The 23,836-nt window shown below is 39.0% G+C and overlaps 1 protein-coding gene across 1 annotated transcript in view; it reads right to left on the bottom strand.

Moving 5' to 3' along the window:
• Positions 1–22,372, bottom strand: part of sema3h (sema domain, immunoglobulin domain (Ig), short basic domain, secreted, (semaphorin) 3H) — a 41,618-nt gene extending 19,246 nt beyond the window's left edge. The window contains exons 1-7 of the mRNA XM_062998454.1: positions 22,273–22,372; positions 11,780–11,934; positions 7,611–7,673; positions 7,392–7,511; positions 1,667–1,760; positions 1,397–1,516; positions 198–343 (exon numbers count right to left, since the gene is read on the bottom strand). Of these exons, the coding sequence (XP_062854524.1) occupies positions 198–343; positions 1,397–1,516; positions 1,667–1,760; positions 7,392–7,511; positions 7,611–7,673; positions 11,780–11,934; positions 22,273–22,372 (798 nt within the window). The remainder of the gene's footprint in view (positions 1–197; positions 344–1,396; positions 1,517–1,666; positions 1,761–7,391; positions 7,512–7,610; positions 7,674–11,779; positions 11,935–22,272) is intronic.
• Between the last annotated feature and the right edge of the window lie 1,464 nt (positions 22,373–23,836).

Below are 23,836 nucleotides of genomic sequence, written 5' to 3'. Positions count from 1 at the left end.
AAATTCCTTAACAGACTTTCAAACTGTTATGTAATCCAGTTATAAAATCAGTCTTGTGATTACAGATGTAGAGATCGACTGTGTCACATCTGGGTCAGATAGCGATGAAGGTCAGCACGTCCACACAAGCAACACACATGCAGGTAAGTATGCGAGTCTTGCAGGTAAGGTTATGAACATATCTAACACACACACACCTTGCAGACTCGGGCGACTCGAGCATAAAGGACTTTGCCAGCGGGTCCCTCTGCCTCCTGAGCACGCTCATTGAAGAACATGTAGACCTTATCGTCTTCTTCGTTATCACTCTCCTTCATCAGTGCCACACGCACAAACTGAGCATCTTTAAAAAATAAGAAGTATGAGATAGTTTACTGATGCTTACTGCTTTAGTAATCTTATGATTATTATTTTTTTTAAATACACAAATGTACAAATATTTTATTGAGCTTAATTGTGACTTTTGAATCGTGTCTTTTATGTAATATAGGCACATAGTTGGCATGATGCTAAAGCTACAATGCCCCTTAAATGGAAGCAACATTTGACTTGTAAATGCAAAATAAAAGTACAAAACATTTATTTTCGGTTTTACCACCACTTTATCCTATCCAGGGTTGCGGTGGGTACAATTAACTAGGCAAAATATATAAGAAACACCCCAGACAGGTCACCAGTCCATCACAGGGCAAACACACATACACACACTCACACCTAGGGCAATTATGGTTGCTCCAATTAACCTGATGCATGTCTTTGGACTGTGAGAGGAAACCAGAGCACCCACAGGAAACCCACACATAAAAAAGGAGAACATGCAAACTCCACACAGAAAGGACCTAGACCACTTCATCTGGGAATTGAACCCAGGACCTTCTTGCTTTAAGGTAACAGTGCTACCCACTTGCCACCCAAGAACAAAATAGGACAAGGATAAAACATCAAACAGTACACAGTACACAATATGTGTCATTGCCGATTGATTTTTTTTAATGCACATTTATAAGGGACAGTGGTAGCCTAGTTGGTAGAGCTTTGGGCTATCAACAGAGATGTTGAGAGTTTGAATCCCAGCTCTGCCATGCAGACACTGTTGGGCCCTTTAGCAAGGCCCTTAACCCTCTCTGCTCCAGGGATGCCGTACAATGGCTGACCCTGCGCTCAAACCCCAGCTTCCAAAACAAGCTGGGATATGCAAAGAAAATTTTTCATTGTACTGTACACCTGTATATGTATATATGACAAATAAAGGCATTCATTCATAATTATAATTTTGGATTAAACTGCTGGTTTAGAATGTGGCCTGCTTTTTCCCCTTGTATACTTGCTTTATCGGGTTGCTTTTCTAGTTTAGATTTCTGTTTATGTCTAAAAGAGTAAGTGTGTGTGTGTGTACCCTGTAGCCAGGTTGGGTCATATTGCTCAGTGCGGATCACATGTCGTTCTCCAAGACTGCGAAAAAATGCAGAGTCACGGCTCAAGAAGTCAGAAGTGATGCCAGAATAGAGCTCTCCATCTGCAACAAAAATACAGATTCTGATTACCAGTAAAGGTTAAAGGACATGTGATGCTCACAAACACCAAATTCAATTTTTTTCTAAGCTGCATTTGGTCTGTATTAAACACACTCACACACACACACACACACACACAATCTTGGCCCTACCAATAATGGCAGTAGCGGTCCTCTGGTGGGGGTCGTAGGGACATTTTCCTTTGCCACTTTCGGTCTGGTCATACTGCAGTGTCTGCTCTTCAGCCTGCATCACACACAGTACACTTATATTCATCTGTTCTTAAATTTCATGAGCTAATTCAACACAAGCACAGACAGGTCTGATGCACACAAGCTCCACAGTGGAGAGAAAACTGGAACTGATTACCTAGAACATTTTAGTCAAGGACTAAAAGTCCAGGAATTTGTGCTACAGTCATGTAACTGTATTACAAAAACAAAGCAAAACTATATTTCAAATAAACTGATTTTAGTGGGTAGATGTAGCTTCAAAGCAAGAAGGGCCCTGGTTAGATTCCCCTTTCTGTGTGGAGGCATGTTCTCCATGTGTCCATGTGGGTTTCCTCCCACAAGGACATGCAGTCAGGTGTAGCTACTAAAATTTGCTAAAAGTGTTAATGTTGGTGTGAATGTGTGTGTGTGTGTGTGTGTGTGTGTGTGTGCCCAGTAATGGATTGGTGACCTGTCCAGGGTGTTTGCTACCATTTGCCCAATGAATCAGACCCACGCGACCCTGACCAGGATAAAGTGGTGGTAAACAAACATTGAATAAATGAATATCTAACATTTCATAATTTCTCACTCTGAAAAGTGCATTTTAAAGTCAAATGTTTGCATACACTAAAGAAGGAAAGGTCATATTTAATAACTTTCAACTCTTTTTTGTCTAAATAATTGGATAATTTTTATTATCCAAAAAACCTCAAACAACATTTAAATTACATACATTTCTAACACTGGCTAAGTTGTTCCTTCATGATTCCAAGTACTAAAGAGAAAAATAGAGCTTAATAACCATCAGTGCTCATCTGGCATTTGCAAAAAGCACCCATATGACCCTTAAACATCTGTAATACTGTTCTATGAACAGACCAATTAAATGGGAAAGAATTAAACAACAAGGGTTTCATTGTGTCTGATAGAAAGTGAATCCAGGACTCTCTAGTTAGATCATTATAGAGTCAAACGTGTCAGGAGTGGTGTGATTGAGTCTGGATGCTTTGCTGCATGAAGACTTGGCAAACTAGCTGAGAGGAATAGGAATCATCTGTCCATTTTATGGCCATGTTATGTAGCAGGACAATGATTAAAAACACAAATGTTTGAACAAAATTCAAGTGTTAATGCCAAGTTTTTAGATAACATTTTTATTAGGTCTGATATTAGCAGTTATAACAAAAATAATGTGTGTCTAATTTAAAGCAGTTGTGACAATTCTGGTTCCACTGTGAAACATTGGACACAAGGCATGAATAATACAGCCATAGCCAATCATGTCTGTGTAGATGTCCCAGCCGGCTGAAAGCATAATCGCCTGCTGCACCTTCCAAGTGCTAGAAAGCGTTGTTTACACTCATTTTTGCTAAAAGGGTTAAAACTAGTTACACAGTAAAATAATTATTATGTTTTGCAAGGGAGAGATGCGTGATTTGATTCATTCCCCAAAGGAGAAATATTGTATGATATAATATTGTATTTTGCATTTTCTGTTACTTAAATAAAAGTGCTTGTTTTGCTCCAAAAGCGCTACACAAGAAAAACCAGGCAACGTTAATGGAGTGAAATACATGGTAAATTTCATAATCTGAATTTGCCTTCTAGGAAAATAAATTAAGAATAATCTAATTTTTTGTTATATACGCATATACATGTGTACAGTACAATCAAATTCTTTTTCTGCATATCCTAGCTTGTTTTGTTCAGCCATTGTACGGCACCTCTGGAGCTGAGAGGGTTAAGGGCCTTGCTCAAGGGCCCAACAGTCTGTATGGCAGAGCCAGTATTCAAACCCACAACCTTCCAGTTGGTAACCCACGGCCTTACTCACTAGACTTGAAATCTCTCAAACAGTAAAAATCAAATGTATTGGACCTACAGCTTTTTGTACCATCAACAAATGGGCTTATGCGCTATGGTATCATTCTTTTGAGGTATGTAAAAGACTTTTAATCCCTTCACTGAGCAACTTAATTGTATTTTATACAGATTGTTTTATAATTTAAAATTTTTTTGGTTTTATGTCTGCAACACACTCAAATAAAATGTTAGAACAGATGCGTGTTTACCACCATGTTACATCAGCTCTCCTGTTAATTACACTTTTTCATCGTTTGGGAACTGAGGATACTAGTTTTTGCCAATTCTTGCTTAATTGCTCCATTTCCCCAGTACCAATAATGCTCACAACAGTTTAAATAAAAATTTACACATATTTTAAATCACCCCACACAGTTAAGTGATGAAATAAATTAATATAAGTTCTTAAAATGTGATTTTCTTTTATTTGACAAGAACAGATAACGTGAACTGTTAAGTCAGAAAGAATAACTGCCTTGTTTGTCACTTTTGCCTGCAGCAATCATTTACAAAATTGGAACTTAATGTTTTGAAGTTACTTCAAAAGGCATATTTGAATTTCTGTGGGAATAACAGAAGACAGACCACACACACACACACACACACACACACACATTGCATTGATGCATTGATGTTTTGGGGTTTAATCTCATAAAAAGGTAAAGTGTTAAAATTCCTGATGTGATACTGCCTGCACAAAGCACCATGTCTTCTAAGTTTAACCTAACCACTGCTCTGTGGCTTTCATAAGCTTACCACCCACATTAACACACACACACACACAATCATACACTCATTTGCACTTGAACACATTTCCACACATGTACAAATACATATAACCATGCATGTGAGTGTATTGCACCTGTTCTGAGGCTTACATCATTACTACAGTCATATATGTAAGGGTACATGGCTTAAATGTTAACTTTATTTGAGTGACACAGCGGTAAAGCTCTGTCCTGCACAGCAACATGTATTTGGGGACCTGGGTTTTTTATGCATTTTCTGGCTCCTATTTTCTCCAATCATTCAAAAACAGAAAGAAGGTGGATTGGTTACTCTTTATTGCTCTGATGTGTGTATTTTTGAAGGTCTGACTTTTTGGTGCCTTACAATGGACTGGCACCCTGCACATGATGTATGAGCGAATAAATGAATTATGTAACTGTTCTTGGTTGGGGATTTTGGCCAGATAATTATAAGTAACAATTATTCACTATTTTGCACTATTGTTTCCCAAAAATATGTGGGTTTTGATCTTTTAGACACTGCAACAGGTGCATTACTTCAAATTCACATACATGCAATCTCAATAGACAGAGACTGGCACTGTCACAGGATGCCACCTTTTTAATTCCATGGTTTAAATATGAGATGTCCTTTAAGCATGTTAGGACATACACAAACTGATGTTCGCCTACAAAGCCAAAAATGGACCAGCCCCAAGCAAGATCTAATAAAACCCCGCTCTGTACCACGCAACCTCCGATCCACTAGTTTCACTCGACTTGATCCTCCACCCAGAACTCGAGGAAGACAAGTATCAAGACTCTTCTCTGTACTTGCACCCAGGTGGTGGAACAAGCTTCCCTTGTCTGTCCGAACATCTGAGTCTCTCACTGTCTTCAAAAGACAATTAAAAACCCACTTCTTTACTAAGCACTTAAGCTGACATGTACTACTTACTAATGCTCCTATTCATTTCTTGCAAAAAAAGAAATTGGTTCTAAAAGGGTTTCAGCAGATTTATATTCTTGGACTGTTGTCTACTCAACTCGAGTAAGGTATGGCTACTATGGAAGCACTTCTGTAAGTCGCTCTGGATAAGAGTGTCTGCTAAATGCCAAAAATGTAATGTAATGTAAAAGTACAATTTGGACACGTCCTGCCTAAAAAATAAGCATTAAGTATGAAACTTGTTTATAAATGCAATATACAGGGGTTGGACAATGAAACTGAAACACCTGGTTTTAGACCACAATAATTTATTAGTATGGTGTAGGGCCTCCTTTTGCGGCCAATACAGCGTCAATTCGTCTTGGAAATGACATATCCAAGTCCTGCACAATGGTCAGAGGGATTTTAAGCCATTCTTCCTGCAGGATAGTGGCCAGGTCACTACGTGATGCTGGTGGAGGAAAACGTTTCCTGACTCGCTTCTCCAAAACACCCCAAAGTGGCTCAATAATATTTAGATCTGGTGACTGTGCAGGCCATGGGAGATGTTCAACTTTACTTTCATGTTCATCAAACCAATCTTTCACCAGTCTTGCTGTGTGTATTGGTGCATTGTCATCCTGATACACGGCACCGCCATTGGATGCACATGGTCCTCCAGAATGGTTCGGTAGTCCTTGGCAGTGACGCGCCCATCTAGCACAAGTATTGGGCCAAGGGAATGCCATGATATGGCAGCCCAAACCATCACTGATCCACCCCCATGCTTCACTCTGTGCATGCAACAGTCTGGGTGGTACGCTTCTTTGGGGTTTCTCCACACCGTAACTCTCCCGGATGTGGGGAAAACAGTAAAGGTGGACTCATCAGAGAACAATACATGTTTCACATTGTCCACAGCCCAAGATTTGCGCTCCTTGCACCATTGAAACCGACGTTTGGCATTGGCACGAGTGACCAAAGGTCTGGCTATAGCAGCCCGGCCGTGTATATTGACCCTGTGGAGCTCCCGACGGACAGTTCTGGTGGAAACAGGAGAGTTGAGGTGCACATTTAATTCTGCCGTGATTTGGGCAGCCGTGGTTTTATGTTTTTTGGATACAATCCGGGTTAGCACCCGAACATCCCTTTCAGACAGCTTCCTCTTGTGTCCACAGTTAATCCTGCTGGATGTGGTTTGTCCTTCTTGGTGGTATGCTGACATTACCCTGGATACCGTGGCTCTTGATACATCACAAAGACTTGCTGTCTTGGTCACAGACGCGCCAGCAAGACGTGCACCAACAATTTGTCCTCTTTTGAACTCTGGTATGTCACCCATAATGTTGTGTGCATTGCAATATTTTGAGCAAAACTGTGCTCTTACCCTGCTAATTGAACCTTCACACTCTGCTCTTACTGGTGCAATGTGCAATTAATGAAGATTGGCCACCAGACTGGTCCAATTTAGCCATGAAACCTCCCACACTAAAATGACAGGTGTTTCAGTTATTTTGTCCAACCCCTGTACATGTTCTGTTTGTGGCAGGACAAATATTGTACCACTCTTCATTATGCAAAGGTAAAAGAGGAAGGATCACACATGAAGCACAAAGTCAGCACAAAAAAAGCTTTAGATAATTAGCAACAGCTGGCTTTGCGCTTCCCAAAACCAACTGAGGATCAGACACAGATGTGTTGCTGGAAGCAGCTGGCAGGTTCCTGATTTTTACCTTATAATTGAGCTGCATTTATTTGATTCCAGATTTTGATTTGGGCATTTTACATACATTAGGGTTAATATATGTTTAAACATGAACTAGCAGCCATGTGATGTGTTTTTTTTCATGGATTCCATTTTTAATGTAGCTTTGCATTCTTTAATTAAAATACCAATAGTATTAATATGAAGTTACATCCAACTTTGCTTTATATAACTTTATAATTATTATTTGCAATTTTTAAAACCAGCTTTTTTAAATGACTATTATCAGATTTATAGAAAACAAATAGTTAGTGATCCAGGTGCAATTTGTGTGATAAACTACAGCTTTAGTAAATGAAATGCTAATGTCACATGTAATGTTAGTGCATACAGGGGTGCATCTAACACTAAACTTTGTGCATTCTGTCAATTCTGTACCGTAAGGAAGAGTCGGGTAGGAATGAAGGCGCAGCGAGGGTTGAAGGCTCCCGTCCCACAGGCATACAGGTGCGTTTGGTTATATGGCTCCAACACACGCAGGAAATTGGCACAGTCCAACTAGGCACAGATACAAGTAAACAGGAAACAAACTTCAGTGATTAGAATTGGAAAAATTTGAATGTTTATTTGTGCATTGTGTGTTCATGTGAGTTCTACCTGTGGGTCTTTTCCGGCCATTAAGCAGTCTTGGATACCATCAGGACTTGCCGGCCAGTAAATCTAAAACATACAAACACAACCAGTGCTTGTCAGAAATTGGAGAAAGATCAAAGTGAAGTGGAATTGAGGTTAATTATAATTCTGTTTGTGTAAACAAGTTGGAAAGTGATGATTGGTTCATGTATTAAAGCCGGGTGAGTCAGTGCAGGAGGAATGATTGGTACTCCTGAGACCTTATTGAACTGGAATGACCATCATTCAGATGTAATCTTCATGAATGTACAGTTAGTCATGTAGAGTGGGAAACACACACACTTGAAAGCAGAGGGCTGGACTGAAATGGCAGTTTTGATAAGATACGACTTGTACTGCTGAATTCCAGCACATACTTTACATTTGATGCAGCTTTCCGTGTGTGTGTGTGTGTTTGTGTGTGTGTGTGATACATGTTACTGCACAAAACTACAGTCAGTGCTAGTCAAACTTCTTTACAAAGTTAGCTTAGCCACAGGCTGCATGACATAACTACACTTCCAGGCTGCATGCCAAAACATAGATTTCTAAAGAAATCGTCACTGACTAATGCTAAACACACAAATACACATGCAGCGCTGTTCTAGACAACAAGAAATTCAACTGTAACACAAATAACTTAATACTGTTCTATATTTTACAGTCAATCTTGGAAAAAAAATTTCATGACCAATAGGTAGCCTCAAACTGTCTAAAATGTATCCCCAGGATGTTATGAAAGCTTATGACCATGTATAAATCTTGTTGACACAACTGCTCCTTATTTGTTGGTTCCTCTATGCTTATCATTTTATGATCCTAGAGAAGAGGTAGAGCATCAAATTTTCCACAGCTGTTGTAAGCAATGTTAGGGATACAGCTGTTTAAGCTCTTGATTAAGCAATGTCACTCAATCATGTACATTAATTTTACAAAAGCTAGGGAGAACAACCCAAAAATAATTGCCAGTTTAGCCCCTCTCACACACAAACACACACTAATTTGAAACCTGAAACCCTAAATTAGCTGAGCTTTCAACCAACAAACAAACTGATGAATCTTATTATTATTACTCTTACTGTACTACTTACAGGTTACTTGGTTTATTGTGATGCTTAGCTATTGGCACTTCCACCTCAACACAGGAAAATGTGGGTAACTAACAATTACTTCACAACGCTGGTTCAGTACAAGGTACCATTTATTTGCTGGGGGATCCCTGATTGCAGTCGATGTGGGTATATTACTGCTCACGCCTCCTCCAACCCGCACGCAGCCCTTAGCGGAACCCTTTTTTACCTATGCACTCTGCACAGGTGCCTCTCTATCTGCCAATCAGGGTCCTTACACAGTGTTTGAAGACCCCACCCACATAGTCCGGTCATCCAGCCCTAGCAGAACCGTGTCTGCTGCAGGCACTGCCAATTATGCCCGCTAGATGGCGCCCAGCCAACCGGTGGCAACGGCAAGTTTCGAACCGAGAAGTTTAGAATCTCGGCGCCGGTGTGCTAGCGGAATATCCCGCTGCACTACCTGGGCGCCACAAGGTACCATTTAGACTATTAAAATCAAGCCAACTCAATTATTTGTATAGACAGTCACAGCCTGTAAATCAGCTTTACAGAAATCCAGGTTTTAAAGCCATAATGAACAAGCTTAGTTTAAAAGCAGCTGGAAAAAAGTCCCTAAATGCCTTAAAGACAAAGAAATGTTAAAAAGTCACAAGTTCTCTTTAACCTAAGTATGGATAAAAACCCATTAAAAATCTAAGCCACACAATATAAAACTAATATTGGATGTCTTAGATATACAGGTCCTTCTCAAAAAATTTGCATATTGTGATAAAGTTCATTATTTTCCATAATGTAATGATAAAAATTAAACTTTCATATATTTTAGATTCATTGCACACCAACTGAAATATTTCAGGTCTTTTATTGTTTTAATACTGATGATTTTGGCATACAGCTCATGAAAACCCAAAATTCCTATCTCAAAAAATTAGCATATTTCATCCGACCAATAAAAGAAAAGTGTTTTTAATACAAAAAAAGTCAACCTTCAGATAATTATGTTCAGTTATGCACTCAATACTTGGTCGGGAATCCTTTTGCAGAAATGACTGCTTCAATGCGGCGTGGCATGGAGGCAATCAGCCTGTGGCACTGCTGAGGTGTTATGGAGGCCCAGGATGCTTCGATAGCGGCCTTAAGCTCATCCAGAGTGTTGGGTCTTGTGTCTCTCAACTTTCTCTTCACAATATCCCACTGATTCTCTATGGGGTTCAGGTCAGGAGAGTTGGCAGGCCAATTGAGCACAGTAATACCATGGTCAGTAAACCATTCACCAGTGGTTTTGGCACTGTGAGCAGGTGCCAGGTCGTGCTGAAAAATGAAATCTTCATCTCCATAAAGCTTTTCAGCAGATGGAAGCATGAAGTGCTCCAAAATCTCCTGATAGCTAGCTGTATTGACCCTGCCCTTGATAAAACACAGTGGACCAACACCAGCAGCTGACATGGCACCCCAGACCATCACTGACTGTGGGTACTTGACACTGGACTTCAGGCATTTTGGCATTTCCTTCTCCCCAGTCTTCCTCCAGACTCTGGCACCTTGATTTCCAAAAACAGTACTTTGGACCACTGAGCAACAGTCCAGTGCTGCTTCTCTGTAGCCCAGGTCAGGCGCTTCTGCCGCTGTTTCTGGTTCAAAAGTGGCTTGACCTGGGGAATGCGGCACCTGTAGCCCATTTCCTGCACACGCCTGTGCACGGTGGCTCTGGATGTTTCTACTCCAGACTCAGTCCACTGCTTCCGCAGGTCCCCCAAGGTCTGGAATCGGCCCTTCTCCACAATCTTCCTCAGGGTCCGGTCACCTCTTCTCGTTGTGCAGCGTTTTCTGCCACACTTTTTCCTTCCCACAGACTTCCCACTGAGGTGCCTTGATACAGCACTCTGGGAACAGCCTATTCGTTCAGAAATTTCTTTCTGTGTCTTACCCTCTTGCTTGAGGGTGTCAATGATGGCCTTCTGGACAGCAGTCAGGTCGGCAGTCTTACCCATGATTGCAGTTTTGAGTAATGAACCAGGCTGGGAGTTTTTAAAAGACTCAGGAATCTTTTGCAGGTGTTTAGAGTTAATTCGTTGATTCAGATGATTAGGTTAATAGCTCGTTTAGAGAACCTTTTCATGATATGCTAATTTTTTGAGATAGGAATTTTGGGTTTTCATGAGCTGTATGCCAAAATCATCAGTATTAAAACAATAAAAGACCTGAAATATTTCAGTTGGTGTGCAATGAATCTAAAATATATGAAAGTTAAATTTTTATCATTACATTATGGAAAATAATGAACTTTATCACAATATGCTAATTTTTTGAGAAGGACCTGTATATATATATATATATATATATATGTGTGTGTGTGTGTGTGTATAGATCTGTCTCTCTCTCAAAGCATTATGTTGCACAATATATGATCAGTATTATGTTCAGTTCTTGCACAACTCTCTTTGTCACTTTTGCACACTTGGTTCACTTTCAATTGCTTTTATTTTTTTTAATTATAATTTTTTTTTTTCAATTTTAATTTTTAATTTAATTTTTTTATTGAATTGTTCTACACTTTGACTTTTAAAACATTTCTATTTTAAATATAAACATATATTTAGTCAATTTTAGTGTTAATTACTTATGTGGCCAAGCAGCATTTCACTGCCAGTTGTACTGTGTATGACTATGTGTATGAGACAAATAAACTTTGATTTGATTTGATTTAATTAGTGAAACATTATTTCCCACAATATGCCATAATGCACTTAGAAAATGTTATGTTCACACCTACACAAAATGTAAGCATTCAACCCAAGCATATACTGAGCACTTGAGGAGGTCAAGTGCCCAGCCATGGAAGTACTGAGACTTCCAACCTTCTGGTCCTTAGGAACAGACTTTAACCAGTTATTCTAACAGCCTAAACAGCATCTCATGCTACAGAACATCTCTCTCTCTCTCTCTCTCTTTCATGCTGTCTGTTTTAGATTTAATGCGGCAGTGGCACTGCGGCAGTTTCGATGTCATGCTATTTTCACTTATCACTGTGAAAGCTGTGTAAGTGCGAGAGTAAAAGTGGAGGAGGGATTGTATGGACACCTTGTGAGGGGTGTGTGTAATTTCATCCAGACTTGCAGACAGTAAATAGTCCTTCATGCTGATGTACAGGCGACGACCATCTTCATCTGGCAGCAAAGAGTTCAAATCTCCTGCATACAGAGGGAGAGAGGACAACCTGCCGCTGCGGACCAGCTCTGAGGGAAAGAGAGGGGAAAAGAGATTTATTAAATATGGTTACTTGGCAAAATCAAGATTTTGCATCAAATTTGGTAAAATCTTAGATTGTGACATGCAATAAATATAAATAGAATGCAATAAATAAATGAATAAGACTTCTGATTTTACCAAAATCAAATAAAAATATTTATATTTATTTATGTGTTTTTCCTTAAAAAACTTGGTGTCAGTAATGCAATGCATAATGAAATTTTTATGTAACGGTTATACTTTTAGATGGAAGATGTGTTTTATTCATTTTTATTGTAAGGTAAACATGCAAAATCTCCTGTGGTGTGACAGTAATAAAAAAATAAAGTACAGTAGTACCTTGTAACTCCACGTCCTCTAAACTCAAAATCTTTGAAACTCAATGTCCTTTGTTGAGAAATTTGCACCCTTAAACTCAACGTTTACCTTAAACTCGAGGTGCTTATTATTATTTTTTATTTATTTATTTATTTAATTTAAAATTAACAATGAACAGTCACTATGTCATCAAAGTGTGCCTATGAGATGAATGTGCTTTTGTGTGGAATAACCGTCAGATTCACTCTCAAAGCATCCACATGTGTCTGTGTTTACCTGGATTTTCCTAACTGTTTCACTTTTAAACTTGTGTTACAGCTCGAGGGTTCTAAGAAATTGTAAGAATCCGCTTTTTATTTCGGTGTTTTCGCATTATATTTGTATTATTTTCAGCATATACGTGTCAAAAACAACCCCATTATTTTACATTAGCCTAAAATATATGCAGTTGGGGCCATGGAACACATTAATAGGTTTCCCATACATGCTTATGGGAAAAAATACCTTGAAACTCAACGCCTTTTAAACTCAATGCCAGTCCCAGAACAAATTGACATTGAGTTTCAAGGTACCACTGTATAAAATATAAACATTTATAAAATAAATCAGTATCACCTGCAACTGTTTGAAAATGTTTTTGGAATAATTTTATTCATACATTATACTTATACATTTTACTTATATTTTATACATTAAAACACTATAGGGTTTTAAAATGCACAAGACTCCTACAATAATAATCACAGTAAATTAAGTGTTGTGATGGAAATGTTGCCCTGTGGTGTGACATCATGTCATGTGTTGTGACATCATCACTTAAATGAAATTAAATGGCTGTTATGAAGGTACATTTAATCAAATCCTCGTGTTTTTTAAGCACTGTGTAATTTATAATTGAACTATAAAGAGAAAACAGATAATTTTCATTCAATTGTTATCATTTTATAAGATACTTCCACTTGTGTGAGTGATAAAAAAGGCTACAAGTAAAGAATAGAGTTGAAAAACAGCTATGAATAATATACATATTTACATTTTCAGCATTTAGCAGATGCTTAAAAGCGATCCAGACGATCCAAAGCGACTTACATTAGTGTAACAGTAAACTGTGTAAGCAATAAATAAATCACATTGTAAACATGACCCAGTTACGTTGGTTCCTTCCCTACAGTATCAGGAGGATTTGACTATTTCTTGGCAGTCAGTAACTTGCTCATTCAGTCTCTCATCATCTCAACACAGAACTAGCACAACTGTCTCTTGGTTGGACTTTCTATGTTCAACATCAGACCTCGACAAGTGATTTAAAACGCAGCTGCATGTCTGTTTTTTTAATCTACCTAATTACTCCCACTGTGCCCGCTTTAGATTTTCAAACAATGTTGCCCACAAAGCCAAACATGGAACAGTCCTCCAGTCTGTTTAAACCCAGTCTGAACCTTTCACCCTTCAAACTGTAAGCCTGATTCAGTTTGACTTGACCACCAGAACTTTAGGTAGACAAACATTAAGGTCCCCAAATGATGAAGTAAACTTCCCATAGCTTTGCAGTCAGCTCTTGCTATGTCTATCGCTGTTAGCAAATGTAGTTGACTATGGCACCCTGTATTGAATGTTTAGTCTCCCCACAGTAGCATGAACACTTCGTTATTGCAGCCCCTTTTAGTTGCCTATTGTACACATGTATTGATGGAGTTCAGTGGCTACTCTAGCTTCAGTTATACAGTGGGGTAAAAATGTATTCAACTACTTTTTTATTTCCAGGGCATGCATATCTACTTTACACATACTGTAATTACTGTAATAAAATGCTTTTAGACATTAAAATTATAGTAACACAAACACAAATAAAAAAATGCTGTTGTTGGCAATTACAGCTTAATCAGCCTTTTTTTAAAATAAACCAGATGCAAATGGCACCTTTTTTCCTTTTTAAATTGGACATTGTCTCAAAGCTGATGACCAAGTCCCTAAATACAACAAGAAAGAAACCTTAAGAAGAACCATTAATTTATTAATTCATTCACTGTCTGTTTTACCCTATTCAGGGTCGAAAGGCAAGAAACACCCCAGACAGGTATCCAGTCCATCACAGAGTAGACACACACACATTTTAGTAACTCTAGTTAACCTGACTGCATGTTTTTAGACTTGTGGGAGAATACCAGAACACCTGTAGAAAACCCATGTGAACACAAGAAGAACATGCAAACTCCACATCTTCAGCTGAGGAATCAAACCTCAGGCCCTTCTCTGAGAGGTATGCTACTGTGTCTGAAACGTAAAAAAAAATACTGTCCAGGCTAAACAGTGGTGGAGAAACTGGAAATTCTGGATAATTAAAAAAAAAAACCAGATTAAAAAGGTAGAGTGTCTAGTTATAAAGCTCCAAATTCCAAGGTTTGAAACAGAACTTTGAACAAAAAAATAATAAATGAACTTCGGATGGATTCGTTTAGTCTGTGGTACAGACCAGAACAAATAGAGCTTCATCAAAACCAAACAATAATAGTGCCAAGCCTCTCTATAACATGGCATGATTTAGCAAAGCTGACAGACAACAGTGCCACACAGCCATACACCAAGACAAAAGATGTCACACATTCTGGGACAGCAAAGAACAAAAAAACAGACAATCAGGCCAGAAAAACCAGCTCAAAATCTCCCAGATTTACAGATTCACACGAGTGCTGATGACCGAAGGATAAACTAATGAGTCTGAAAGATTTCAGAGATCAGATGGAGAGATGTCTACCAGGAGAGAATGTCTGTGGGTGTTTATAATTTAATAACTGCTTTAACATGAGGACAGTAACTAACCTTACACACGTATTCACAAAATTACACACAAACACACCAATTCTCTCAAGCTGTAGAGATTCCTTCTTACATGTGTATACATACACATACATTCCTGCTTCATTCTGCAATCAGCACCAGCTGTGCCCACTCCACCCTAGCTCAGGGGGCAGTTGCCATAACAACAGTGTCCATTTCAGCCCTGGTAGAGTGTGTGTGCCTTTAAAGCCCTCTAAAGGATTAACCCTGGTATTCCACCTGTCTCTCAGCGTGTGTCTGTGTGTGTGTGGGTGTGTGTTCATTTGTCTCATTTGACGCCTTTATAACAAGGTGGTCCAAAACCATGTGACCTTTGATCAACAATGGTTTGATGTCTGACCTTAAGTACACTAAACACACCACATTGCTTGCCTTCATTTCACCATACATCTGTTATCATTCATTAATCCATCCGTCCATCCATTCACCCATCCATCCATCCATCCATTCATCAATCCATACATTAATCCATCAATCCATCCATCCATCCATCCATCCATACATCCGTCCATCCATCCATCAATCCATCCATTAATCCATCCATCCATCCATCTATACATCCATCCATCCATCTATCCATCCATCTTTTCATCCATCCATCCATCCATACATCTAGCCATCCATTTATCATTCCATCCATTCATTTATCAATCAATATATCCATCCATCCATTCATCAATCCATCCATTAATCCATCCATCCGTCCATCCATCTATACATCCGTCCATCCATCTATACATCTATCCATCCATCCATACATCTATCCATACATTTATCAATCCATCCATCCATCCGTCCATCCACCTATACATCTATCCATCCATTTATCAATCCATCCATTCATCAATCCATCCATCCAATAATCCATCCGTCCATCCATCCATCCATCCATTAATCCATCCATCGATTTATCAATCCATCCATCCATTAATCCATCCATCCATTTATCCATCCATCCATTTATCCATCCATCCGTTTATCAATCCATCCATTTATCAATCCATCCACCCTTCCATCCATCTATCCATCCATCCATCCATTAATCCATCCATCCATCTATTCATAAATCCAATCATGCATCCATACACCCTTCAGCTTCTATTTAATTGTCCCTGCATCCATCTACCCATTCAACCATGTCTGCTTTTATTCCTCTGTTCATGTGATGCTTACCCATATATATGCCCACACCCCCCACAACACATAAACACACACCTACAAACACACACACACCTACACACACTCACAAACAAGACAGTAGCAAGACAGAAAGTCTCAAGCATCCACTACCAGTCTGATCTGGTTTAAGGGCAGCTGAGGGTATATTTAACCACACACAGTGTGCCGGGTGTGTATGTGGGTGTTGTGTGTGTGTGTGTTTTATTAATAAAGGAATGCATTTAGCACCATCACATGCTGCACATTTGCTCTAATTACATATTGTTACATCAGCCTCTCCCATGACTTAGATTATCTGATGTTCACACACACACACACACACACACACACACATTTAGATATTTAATATTTGTTAAAATGTGTGAAAATAGTTTTTCATTCCATATTAAATACACTAAAGTGTATCTGCTTTAATGAAAAATTTCATCATTTTAAACTTACTCATCATTAACTAAATTCAGATTTGTTACATTGCGCAGTCTAGTTCCTTAAATCTTATTTTCTTAGAAGCAAGCAATGATTAATGGTTAAATAAACATACTGCTGAAAATCACTGGACAGAAAAACAGTGCCGGGTAGTTATTAGTTTAACTGTATTTCTCAGTAATTCTGCATTACTTTTAAACTGTTTACTATTTTATTATCGCAATGCCATGAATTAGAGACTCCCCATAGGGCACTGGAGCCTATCCCAGCTTTTCAATGGGTGCAAGGCACACAGTAACACCCTGGATGGGGCCAGTCCATCGCAGAGCAGACACACATACACACACACAAACACACACACATACACACACCAATTCACCTATAGGGCAATTCAGTGTCTCCAATTAACCTGACTGCATGTTTTTGAACAGTGGGAGGAAACCAGAGCTCCCAGAGGAAACCCACGCAGACACGGGGAGAACATGCAAACTCCGCACAGAAAGGACCTGGACCTCCCCGCCTGGGAATCGAACCCAGGACCTTCTTGCTGTGAGGCGACAGTGCTACCCACTGAGCCACAAATCAGTGCCACCCAAATCAAATTCTAAATGTGTTTATATTTACAAAACACAATGAAGTTAAAATCCCAAGATTGTTCCTTAAAAGTGTTTTAAAAACCTGTTTATTATGGATATTTGGAACACATCCTTTTGAGTAGAATGTTATGTAATTGTGTGACTCAAGCTTAAAAATGGTTAGCACATGTAGGTGTGAGTACAGGATGTCTAAACAATGTCACTCCTCAGGCTAGCAGTTATTTAAAATGCTTTTGTGCAGCTATGCCATGAAATGGCAGACCGACGTGAAAACCAGGGCTGAAGTCATCGACTGTAGGCCATATAATTATGTGGAAATGGTCCTGAGTGTGTAGGTGTGTGAATGAACGTCTACTTTCCCATATGAGGTTAGACTGTTCTGTCTGAATGGATAGCCTTGTCTGGGCCACTGGTCCCCTGGGAAAGAGTTTCCCCACTGCGCCACAAGACTGCGCTGAGAAACGGGACACACTTCCTGTGGAAATGGGGTTATCACTTCCACAATTACAGCCTAATTAGAAAGAGGAGGTCTGGAGAGTAGGACTGTGAAAACCTCACTATGACTGAAATGCTTACACAAATGCATGCATGAATAAGCCACAGACATCCTAAAATCCAAACACACATGCAAAACTTCATGGCTTATGCCTGGAATATCTCAACTGTCACTCACAAACACCTTCATCCATGACCTCTAACCTTTCTTAAATATAAGTATAGATCATCATTTTTTTTTCCTGTCAAACACAAACACACTGTCAGACTGGGATCTTATTATTACCTTAATGAGGACTCATTAACTTTCTGTAAACATTCTCTCTGTTAATGGAAGTGAGTCTTAAAAGTTCATGATTTAAAGTCTACATGGATGGTTTCATTTATTCATTGATTGGTCTAGGGTTCACCCAGAAACACTAGGTGCAAGACAGGAATAAACCCAGTACAAGGTGCCAGTCCAACACAGATATCACATACTCAATTATTCACTCATAACTAGGGCAAATGGTAGCCAATTAACATACTGGCATTTTCTTTTAAATGTAGGAGTACACTGAAGTACCTCTGAGGAAACACAAACTGGAACAGGCTGAACTGTACAGTTATTAGGTAACCAGAGTAGAAAATCACAATTGCAGGACCTGTTGTTGCTGTGCTGCACCCACACTACTAGCTGCCACATCCAGAAACTGTACTACTCAAACTTTATATATTTATTGTAGTACCATGTTAACAGTATTTAGTTAACTGTATAGTAGCCAGAGTCTGTATTCTTGAAATCGTATTCTTCCAGGCATTAAAAGGGGAAATATACACCGATCAGCCATAACATTAAAACCACCTCCTTGTTTCTACACACATTGTCCATTTTATCAGCTCCACTTACCATATAGAAACAATTTGTAGTTCTACAATTACTGACTGTAGTCCATCTGTTTTTCTGCATGCTTTGTTAGCCCCCTTTCATGCTGTTCTTAAATGGTCAGGACTCTCCCAGGACCACTACAGAGTAAGTATTATTTGGGTTGTGGATCATTCTCAGCACTGCAGTGACACTGACATGGTGGTGGTGTGTTAGTGTGTGTTGTGCTGGTATGAGTGGATCAGACACAGCAGCGCTGATGGAGTTTTAAAACACCTCACTGTCACTGCTGGACTGAGAATAGTCCACCAACCAAAAATATCCAGCAAACAGTGCCCCATAGGCAGCGTCCTGTGACCACTGATGAAGATCTAGAAGATGACCAACTCAAACAGCAGCAATAGATAAGCGATTGTCTCTGACTGTACATCTACAAGGTGGACCAACTAGGTAGGAGTGTCTAATAGAGTGGACAGTGAGTGGACACAGTATTTAAAAACTCCAGCAGCACTGCTGTGTCTGATCCACTCATACCAGCACAACACACACTAACACACCACCACCATGTCATTGTCACTGCAGTGCTGAGAATGATCCACCACCTAAATAATACCTGCTCTGTGGTGGTCCTGACCATTGAAGAACAGGGTGAAAGCAGGCTAAAAAAGTATGTAGAAAAACAGATGGACTACAGTCAGTAATTGTAGAACTACGAAGTGCTTCTATATGGTAAGTGGAGCTGATAAAATGGACAGTCAGTGTAGAAACAAGGAGTTGGTTTTAATGTTATAGCTGATCAGTGTATTTCTTTTTCAGGGGTCTTATTTAGGAGTATTAATTAGAGCGTCAGAACCCGCCAGAATTTGAAGTTTGGCTAGCAGTCAAAAAGTGAGGAAAGCGGCAACAATATTTTCAGCTTTTCATACACAATATGGCCAAATTGTTTTTGAAAACCTGACCATAAGCTTATTGTACAGTTTATTTCAATACCACAGGCATTAATATGAAGTTTAATATTAAACCCCACTTTTATGGAAATACTTACTCAAGTTTGCGAGAATCTGTGGAAATTCATGCTCATTCAGTCTAAAGAGCATTTACCTTCAAGGTGTTTATAAACTCTTGACCTCAACTATACTTAATAATTTATTTTTACAAATATCTCTGGATTGTTTGGTAGTTAAGAATCCGCACTAAATATCTTTACTGTTTCTATGTGCACTAGTTTAAAATCAAGACTGCATATGACAAGTCTTTGGGACTGAGAATTTGAGAACTTGGGAATTTCTTGAGGCTGCAGCTTGTAAAAGCACTGCAGCAGTGCAGAGATGAGCCCTGCAGTTGGGGTAGCACAACCCAGCTTGACATCTCGCCAGTAAAAATTGGCAGGCGGGCAGTTTCCCTATTGACTTTGTCACATATCAGCAACTCGTCCATCTGCTGGGTTGAGAGTTGAGTTCTTATAGCTCACTAATTACTCTGACACCCAACAGTGTTGTATGGTGTAAAACTGTAAAAGACCCAGACTGCACAAACTAAAGAAACTAACCAAACATATTTCAGGTCAGATACTGGATAGGTACCTGATTAAACAATATATATAGGCATATCCACATAAAACAAATGGTTGTCAACAGCCAACATTACATAAACATTGAGCTAGATTAGCTGTTAAACTATTTGTGTTGTTCTGCTACAGATGTGTATGATAACCTGTCACATTTTTTAATTGAACTCCCTGTCATTTGGTTTTGCTATTTCCCCCATAGTCTCTGTGTAATCACTTTCATTTTATGAAGCTGCTAAATAGAATACTCAAATATAACATTACATAAAATAACATAAGTTTTAAGGTAATTAAAACAGGGTTTATAGTTTATGTTGCTTTTCTTTGGTACACCTATCTAAAACATACACTGATGGTTTACTCCAACTACTCCGACAGTACAGATGGCTGTTGTAAGTATACTATTACCAACTGTAGCACATCTATTGCTCTTTACACTTTGTCTCTCCACTATACCCCATTTAGCAATCAAAAGGGACCAGCATAGGACCCCCACTGAGCAGATGTTATTTGGGTGGTGAATCATTCTTAGCACTGCAGTGACACTAACATGGTAATGGCCTATAAATCTTTTTGACAACTAAGGTGGGTTTTTCAGGTAAAAGTTGTTAAACACATTTTCCCAGGCAGTCTTCACACATGCTACATTCCAACCACATACCATGCACTACAACCCCAAATCCTAAGACAAAGTTGGGACAGTTTGGATAATGCAGTTAAAAACACAGTGTTTCTTACATTTACATTGCAGACAGTATGAATCCAAGATATTTCATGTTTTGTCTGGGCACATTAATTTCATTTTTATTATACAGCCATTCCTGCATTTCAGGTCTGCAACATATTTCAAAATAAAGTTGGGACAATAAAGCATTTACCAATTAGTAATGTTGCCATTCCTTCTCACAACAATTAAAAAGACATTTCGGCACCAAGGATACCAAGCAATAAAGTGTTTAAGGTGTTATTTTGACCCAAGCCTTAAGGCGTCCGACAGTACGAAGTCGTCATTGTCACATTTTTAACTATTGGGTACAGGTCAGGACTGCAGGCAGACCAGTCAAGTACCTGTACCCTCTTCTTCCACAGCCAATGCTTTATAATGTGTGCAGCTTGTGGTTTTGCATTGCTCTGTTGCAAAATGCATAGATGTCTCTGAAGATGTTGTCTTGAAGGCAGCATGTTGCTGTAATATCTCAATGTACATTTCTGAATTGATGCTGCCATCACAGAAGTGTAAATTATCTTTGCCAATGGCACTGACACAGCCCCATACCACAACAGACCAAAAAACAAGTAATTTCATGAGGAATGTTGTGCCTTCTGAGGTAAAATCTTCATGATAATTTGACAGACAATGATCCCAAGCTTGGTTAAGATATAAGTCCTGGAATATCCTGGAGTGACCATCTCAGTATCCAGATTTAAATCTAACAGAAAATATTTGAAGGGATTTAAAGGGAATGAAAGCAGCTGCAGCCTGAAAGCCATCAAACCTTAATAAACTGGAAGCTTTGCACGAGAAGAATTAGTGAAGATTCCACAAGAGACGTGTCAGAAGCTTAGCAGCACTTAACAGAATCACTTATTAGAGGTTATCAAGGCAAAATGATGTTAAATGACCATTCTATGAATGAGCAGTAAGGGATTCACCAAGGACCTTCACTAACCAGACAGTGAACCATCTCAGTGCTAAATTGACACTAACATGATGATAACATGGTAGTATTTGTTGTATTGGTATTACTGGCTAAGTGAGTGATGGAGGAGATAGAATTGGATGACTGAGTATAAAGTGTATAAAGCAACAGATAACCTGTTGGGATACAATCAATGATTGTATGCCCACAAAGTGCATCCATAAGGTAGGTATAAATCATACAATTACCAATGAATGAACATACAAAATTTGTGTGATTAATAAAGCAGCAGATGACTGTATTTCAGAGCTTATTAGCATATACCAGCAATAAAGTAGTTACCACTGTGTATTCCCATAACCAGAGATAGTTTAAAGGTGTGGGTGATCTGAGATTCTTACCTGAGTAAGTGAACTGCAGTCTGGGTTGAGATGATGTCCAGGCTGAAGTTAAAGTACACGTCAGTTGAAAAATAAAAATGATAGATAATATCCTCCTCATGATTGTCCAACTCTCACTTACACCGTATGCACTTTACTCAAGATAAACACTAACAGACTACGAGCGCTAATGCTGACACTCAGAAAATATGCGCACCACACACCTCTTAGTGTCTGACGGTATGTTTCTCTACACTGCAGTAAAATCTAATCCACTTTAAATGAATAAATGTTTTGTCTCTGTTTGGCCCTTTTATGCCCTGACTCTTCTCTCCTTAGTATATCTGGCTTCTCTGAATTGAACAAGTGCTGCCTCTATGTTTCCTTCTCTCTCTCACACACTTTCTCAATCTCTTTCCTTTCTCTTCTGGTCTAGAAGTGTTGGTTGATCCTCTATTTGCAGCTGATGTCTGTCCCTCCTAACGTACAAACACTCCTCTGTGAAAAAGGAGGGAACTGTTCCACGCCTCTCTCCTGCCTCAGTGTGCTCTTAAAATGGGATAACAGTTGGTGCTTGCCTTTCATCTCATTCCGCATCACCCTCTCTCTCTCTTTCTCTCTCTCTCTGGGTTTTCTGACTCTGTGCTTATTGATGTATCCAAACACATTTCTAATTCTTCTTCACTCTTTTCTTAATCACATGTGTTTTCTAGCTGAGCACACAAAATCCCTCTCTGCTTCAAGCACATATGCATACAAAATCAATAATAAGTGTCAAATGTCCAAACACAGCATTAGAAAGACAGATTGGCAAAACACATTTGTGTGATTCCCAAGAAACTGCTTGGGCTGCGGGTCCAGATGTGGATTAAACCTAATCGCTTACTAAAAACCCATCAGTAGGGATTTACTAAAAATCCTTGCCTGGGGTTAAACTTCTGGACCACTTACAGCAGACATGCAAGAGTAGGATCAAATCCTAAGTGAATGGATGTTTACTATTAGTAATTAATTTCATTATTTTATTCTTTGTATATTCTTTTTTAAGCCAAGACAAAATCATAGAAAAGCAACAAACTATAAAACCCTGCTTTAATTAACTTAAATGTCAGTTTATCATTTAGGCTAGATAGTTATTATATGTTATATTTGTATGTTCTTTTTAACTTATTAAAATGAAAGTGATTACACAGAAACTATGGGGGAAATGGCAAAACCAACTGACTGGAAGTTCAATGAATCAGCTTCACTACACCATCATCTGGTTGTTAAAATATATGTACTTTTACCAAATATACAATTTCTGTCATTTAATATACATCATACAAAAAAACAATACCATGTGAAATGTGATTACAACCTCCTGACAATGTGTGTAATGTGAAGAAGCAGTGATACCCGTTGAAGCCGAGTCCTTCTGCATTGCCACGTTTGACTGGCAGAGGGGGCACAGAGGCACAGATGATTGACAAAAGCATTAATTCGCTTCAGGTGGGAGCCTTTCTATATATCATGGTTTATCTTTTACAGACGCACCAGCTCTTGCAAACCTACATTTCTGTGGAACTGTAATACCAGGCTTTTC

Source organism: Trichomycterus rosablanca, chromosome 7, assembly GCF_030014385.1.
Source record: "Trichomycterus rosablanca isolate fTriRos1 chromosome 7, fTriRos1.hap1, whole genome shotgun sequence".
Taxonomy (NCBI): Eukaryota; Metazoa; Chordata; class Actinopteri; order Siluriformes; family Trichomycteridae; genus Trichomycterus; species Trichomycterus rosablanca.
The sequence above is the reverse complement of the archived record's forward strand: the minus strand, read 5'-3'. Positions and strand labels throughout refer to the sequence as shown.